Here is a 5,418-nt window from a genome sequence, read left to right as displayed (position 1 = left end):
CTAGGTCTCAAGACTTCCTCTTCATATCAGGAACCAAGGTAAAACCCAACTTTGGTAGTAAAATCAGATTTACAAATCCAAGGTTCTTAGTTTAGTGACTGGTTTGTTTTGTAGATGCGTGGCTTGGCGAAGAAGAAAGAGAACCCACCAGACGGTTTCATGTGCCCTTCTGGTTGGAAGGTGTTGGTTGATTACTATGACAGTCTCAGCGCAGAGTCTGGTAATGGAAGGGTATCAGAAGCTGTTGTTTCTGCTTGAATTCCAAAGTCTCCGTGTCCCACAAGTCTCACATTGCCTCTTTGTTAGTAACCAAGCTATGTAACAGAAAGCTTGCAATAAAACCAATGTAACATCTGTGTGTTCTTTGCGTCTCTGTTGTCAAACTTGTCATCAAGTCGCACTGCTTTGTACCATATTTGCTTATTATTGTTTTATAAATGAAAAACATATTGTGTATTGTGATCAACCCTGGAAACATAAACTGTAAGCAACAAAACTAATTTAGACAGAAACAGATATGCTACATGATGGTTGGTCCTAAAGGCGGTGGCGGGTCGATTCCCGGCGGTTGAATCTCCGGTGGGCGAGGCGGTTCCCAATTTGGAGGCACATCAGGTGGTGATTCTGGCGTCGGAGGGTTTGGAGTATCTGGCATCGGTGGAGATGGAGACGGTGGAACCGGAAACTCGGGGCCGGGTGTCTGCGGCGGTCCAAGCGGTGGTGGATCACTTGGAACCGCAGTAACTTCCGGTGGAGTTTCCGACGGTTTGATCTCCGGTATATTCGGAAGCTCCGGGACTTCTAATGGTGTCAACTCTGGTCCTCTACTCGGCCGTGAAGGTACCTCTTCCTCCGAACCGGGAAATTGAATCTCCGGTGGACCGGTTTGGCTAACGAAATGAACCCCGGTACTATAGTTGGTTAACCCTCTAACCGACTTAGAAGTACACGACACCGATTTCGCCGCGGTCATTAGCCGTGTAGACCATGGCTTAAACTTGGATGAACCTAAAATGAAACTGCCTCTCACAAGATTTGCAGAGACCAAAGACATAACTCTCGCCTTATCCATCTTTCTTAACTCTTCGCATATAGAGATACGATTTAAACAGGTTCAAGAACATTGACACGTGGACTAAACCCCAAATACGTGTCATTGTGTCGTGACACATTATCAAAACACGTGGCAAATTATACTATCATAACACTTCTTTTTTTTTCAGAAATCCAGAAAAAACAAAAAAAACTGTGTGATAGTAGTGTTTTCATTTGATATGTCGACAAAAAAAAGTAGTTTTGGTAATGTTACGTTACGAGAGAACGAGTCGTATGACACAAATTTTAAAATTTTCTTTAACTAATCAAATTACATATCACAATCACACAAGTTACATTAAAATAAATTAGTGACAAATCATATATATATCAAATCACATATATTAAGATATGACAAATCATATTTATTAAGATAATAAAAAAATATCACATCACACAAGTTACATTAAAATAAACCATAACAAATTAGTTCCCCAAAAGAATTTAAAAATTTACTACGACGATGTAATGGGAGTGATCCTAGGAACTTGAACGGGGAAGTCATCAATCTCATCGATCCATGGATTCGTTTTCTCGTCCATAGGATCAATCGTTTTCAAAGCTTTCCAAACCGCACTGTTACACTTAAAGCCTGATCCGAAAGCGATCTGCCAAGTCCTATCTCCTCTCTTAATCCTTCCTTTAGCTTCACTATACGCAAGCTCATACCAAAGTGAGCTACTAGAAGTGTTTCCAAACCGGTTCAACGTCATCCTCGACGGCTCCATGTGCCACTCGGATAAATCCAAGTTCTTCTCGATCTCATCAAGCACGGCTCTACCTCCAGCGTGGATGCAGAAATGCTCGAAAGCTAGCTTGAAGTCGGGAATATAAGGCTTTATTTTCTTGACTTTAAAGACTTTTCGGGCAACAAGGGTCGCGAAAAAGAGAAGTTGTTCGGACATTGGTAGGACTAGTGGTCCGAGAGTTGTGATGTTTGTCTTGAGAGCTTCTCCGGCTATTGCCATTAGGTTTTTAGAGAGCGAGACTCCGACTTTGCCAGTTTCTTCTGCGTTGTTGTCTTCTCGTTGGTAAACGCAGCCGAACGCGTTGTCGTCAGCTCCTTTGTGGGTACGAACGGTGTGGATGAGCTGATATTTAGAACGGCTACGATCGGAGGAGCGGTTCGAGAGAAGTACAGCAGCTCCGCCCATACGGAAGATACAGTTAGATAGAAGCATTGATCGGTCGTTGCCTAAGTACCAGTTTTGAGTTATGTTCTCTGTGCTCACTACTAGCGCGTATGAGTTTGGTTGCACCTGCATAATTGTCACAAATTCATTATTCTCAAACTCAAAAAAACATGTATAATCATTTCAACAAGAAAAATTTTAAACTCTAAAAAATTATATATATCACAAAGAAAATACTGTATCTATAAAAAAATGTTTATAAATTTGGTCGCATGGATTGATTATAAAAATTAAGAAAATGTTATGATTATGATTCATGTGGGGTTTTGGGATTCTATATGTGGCTAGACAACGGTGGACATTAAACACAAATCTGTACTTATATGCAAACGTATGTGTGTGCATTTGTCGCATGTGTACGTTAAATTCTATGCAAGTAGCCAAACATTTAAGACCTTTGGTTCAATTTGCCAACCAGCTTATGGATTTAAGAATCTAGCAAGCACGTGCTACCACGTTTGCTTGTTAGATCTACCATTTAAATATGTTTGTAAAAGTGATTTGTAATTATGCAATGCACAGTTGTGTTTTCATTTTCAATATATGAATACTTTCTTTTTTTGTTGTTGGATGGTCACATTTGAGAAAATAAATAAAACCTTAATACTATTATAGTTTATAAATATAAAAAATAAAACGCTGGTCATCTAACACAACATAATGGTTTTTTCATTTTCACAACTACCACCTACCCAAAGACCCAAGTGCCTGTCAATGTCAGAATTTTCATAGACACGTGACTTTTACATGTATAATTTGACCTTTATGCTTCCATACAACTAATAATAACATAACATAAAAAGTTGCATCCACATCAACCAATATAAGTCGGCAACCAAAAACCAAACCAGTGATAAAAGTTTTAATTAAATTTAGTCACACAAATATTATAGTAGCATGAAAGCGAAGTCAATCTAAAAAAAATCTATCTGGTAAGTGTATTTAAATGCTTATTAAGAACTTCAAATAATTAAAGTTTGAACACAAATTTGAGCTGGTAATTTGTATTAATTGCTTAATTTTCCTAATAATTTCAAAAGAATCATGAGCTGTCATTAGCTTTTTCAACTTTAAAAATAAGAAAAAGTCAAATAAGATTTTATCCTTCCACGAATCACGACGACTCATAACAGCCAAGAAAAATCAAACCGGATCAAACCAAACCGGATAATAAAACAGAGGAATCTAAAGAAATGAATAATGATATTTACCTGGAGCATCTGTTTAGCGAGATCAATGGAGATGAGTCCAGCACTACAACCCATTCCACCGAGATTGTAGCTCAAAATGTTGCCTCTAAGCTTATACTTATTCACAATCATAGCCGAAAGTGACGGAGTCGGATTGAACAAACTACAATTCACCACAAGTATCCCAATATCTTTAGGTTTCACACCGGTTTTTTCAAGAACCGCATCGATAGCTCCGAACATAACCGTCTCGGCCTCTTTCCTCGCTTCTTCCATACAAGGATTAGGAGGAACACGTAGAAGAGCTTCAGGGAAGTAAGTTTTCTGACCTAGACCGGATCTTTCGAGGATCTTTTGTTGGAAAGCAAGGTTGTCATCTGTGAAGATCCCCACACGTTGAGATCTGTCCATGAACGTTTCACGAGTGCAGATCAGAGAAGGGTCTGGTTTGTAGCATGAGAAGTCGAGGAGGAAGACACGGCGAGGACGCGTGGTGAAGTAGGCTGTAGAGAGAGAGATCAAGAGCGCGATGGCGAGTGTGGCGGAGAGGAAATGGAAACGGAGTGTGTTGTAGAGGAGAGAGAGGTCGTCTAAGGTGAAAGAAGAGATGTTGGCGATCGTTGCGGCGAGGAGAGGGAGGAGGAGAATGTAGAGAGCGTTGGAGATTAGGTAATGGTAACCGAGTTTTACGTATTTGAGCCGCACGGATAAGAGGAAGTTTGGGAGGTTGTTTGGGTTAGGATTTGGATCGGCGTTTGTGACATGGACCGGGACTGGCCTGTGAGGTTGGTTTTCGTTATGGGTCATCGTGAGTTTGAGCTAGGCTTTTGTTGTGGTGAGGATGAGAAGAGAAGTGTCAAGTGTACGATTTGTTTTGAGTTTGTGAGAGAGAAGAAGGTTAGAGAGAGGGGAGAAGAGATGGCCTAAAAAGTTGGAGCAAGTTTGAGAATTTAATAGGAAATTTTGAGTGAGAGAGAGAGAGAGACTTGGCTATTAAATTTGGTTAGGGGAAATGGGAAATATTTAAGGAAAAAAATAATGTTTTTATAGAAATACACACAAAGAATATAATCCAGCAAATTGCAAATTATTTTGTTCAAACTAGTAAGACTTCAAATACAAATTTCTGTTCAAACTAGTATCTGCTAATATAGACACATATTATACCACAAAAAAAAATATTGCTTAAGAATAGTACTAGAATTTTATAACCATAAATCATACATGTTCTGATTTCTATTGTAATAGGTATAAAAACTTATGATAAAATGGTAATTTAGAAATAAACAGTGAAATAAATTATTCATACATGTTCCACTCAAAGGAACCATTTACAAATTACAAGTGTGAAACATAAAAGTCTCGATCTCTATTACATTTTTTTTTGTCATCCGGTAATATTGATAAACTAGGTGGAATACATTGTGAAATACAATTTAAACTGGTAGAAAATAAGATTTTCTCAAAATCTAATGCCCAAAAAGAAAACAAAATCAGCGGACGAGTATAAATCTCGAAAAGCATAAGAGAAAACAAACAACAAAGCCGTTTGTACACTATTTACATATTTTAACATTAACAATGAAATGAAAATATGATTTTAGAAAAATGAAAACCTGAAAAATAAAGAAATGTATAAAAAAAAAAGTTATATGTAGAGAGGGAAGATGCAACTACCCCAACGAGGGATTTAATGTTTTAAGGGAGACAGTTGAGATATGACACCTAAGAGACGGCGATGACTTTTTCCCAATTGGGGGGGCTTTTAATTTTCGACGCCTACTTATGATTTTCACCATTTTATCCTTTTTGACTTGTTGTTTTCGAAACCACCCATCTTTTTGTGAACAACTTGAATGAGGACAAGTTGCTGTGAGGACACACTTGTATTTAAGTGTCCGTGTGAAGATGTCTGAAGAGTGTGAACTTGTGTAAAGAAG

General features: G+C 38.3%; 3 protein-coding genes across 3 annotated transcripts in view; 1 reads left to right on the top strand and 2 right to left on the bottom strand.

The window, feature by feature from the left end:
- LOC104771523 (ATP sulfurylase 4, chloroplastic-like) overlaps positions 1 to 466 on the top strand; it is a 5,394-nt gene extending 4,928 nt beyond the window's left edge. The window contains exons 5-6 of the mRNA XM_019242060.1: positions 5 to 38; positions 115 to 466. Of these exons, the coding sequence (XP_019097605.1) occupies positions 5 to 38; positions 115 to 258 (178 nt within the window). The 3' untranslated portion in view covers positions 259 to 466. The remainder of the gene's footprint in view (positions 1 to 4; positions 39 to 114) is intronic.
- Positions 439 to 1,095, bottom strand: LOC104771525 (vegetative cell wall protein gp1-like). The gene has a single exon (XM_010496056.2). The coding sequence runs from the start codon at positions 1,070 to 1,072 to the stop codon at positions 521 to 523; it is 552 nt and encodes a 183-aa protein (XP_010494358.2). The 5' UTR covers positions 1,073 to 1,095; the 3' UTR covers positions 439 to 520.
- Positions 1,440 to 4,482, bottom strand: LOC104771522 (3-ketoacyl-CoA synthase 20). The gene is made up of 2 exons (XM_010496052.2): positions 3,500 to 4,482; positions 1,440 to 2,354 (listed from the first exon to the last, which is right to left on the bottom strand). Exons 1-2 carry the CDS (start codon positions 4,283 to 4,285, stop codon positions 1,551 to 1,553), a joined length of 1,590 nt encoding a protein of 529 aa, XP_010494354.1. The 5' UTR covers positions 4,286 to 4,482; the 3' UTR covers positions 1,440 to 1,550.

The sequence above is a fragment of the Camelina sativa genome, chromosome 20 (assembly GCF_000633955.1).
Source record: "Camelina sativa cultivar DH55 chromosome 20, Cs, whole genome shotgun sequence".
Taxonomy (NCBI): Eukaryota; Viridiplantae; Streptophyta; class Magnoliopsida; order Brassicales; family Brassicaceae; genus Camelina; species Camelina sativa.
The sequence above is the reverse complement of the archived record's forward strand: the minus strand, read 5'-3'. Positions and strand labels throughout refer to the sequence as shown.

Coding starts and splice junctions, on each gene's coding strand:
- LOC104771525 (XM_010496056.2), bottom strand. CDS start 1,072: ATGGATAAGGCGAGAGTTATGTCTTTGGTCTCTGCAAATCTTGTGAGA.
- LOC104771522 (XM_010496052.2), bottom strand. CDS start 4,285: ATGACCCATAACGAAAACCAACCTCACAGGCCAGTCCCGGTCCATGTC. Junction 2,355..3,499: donor TCGCTAAACAGATGCTCCAG/GTAAATATCATT, acceptor ACAATTATGCAG/GTGCAACCAAACTCATACGC.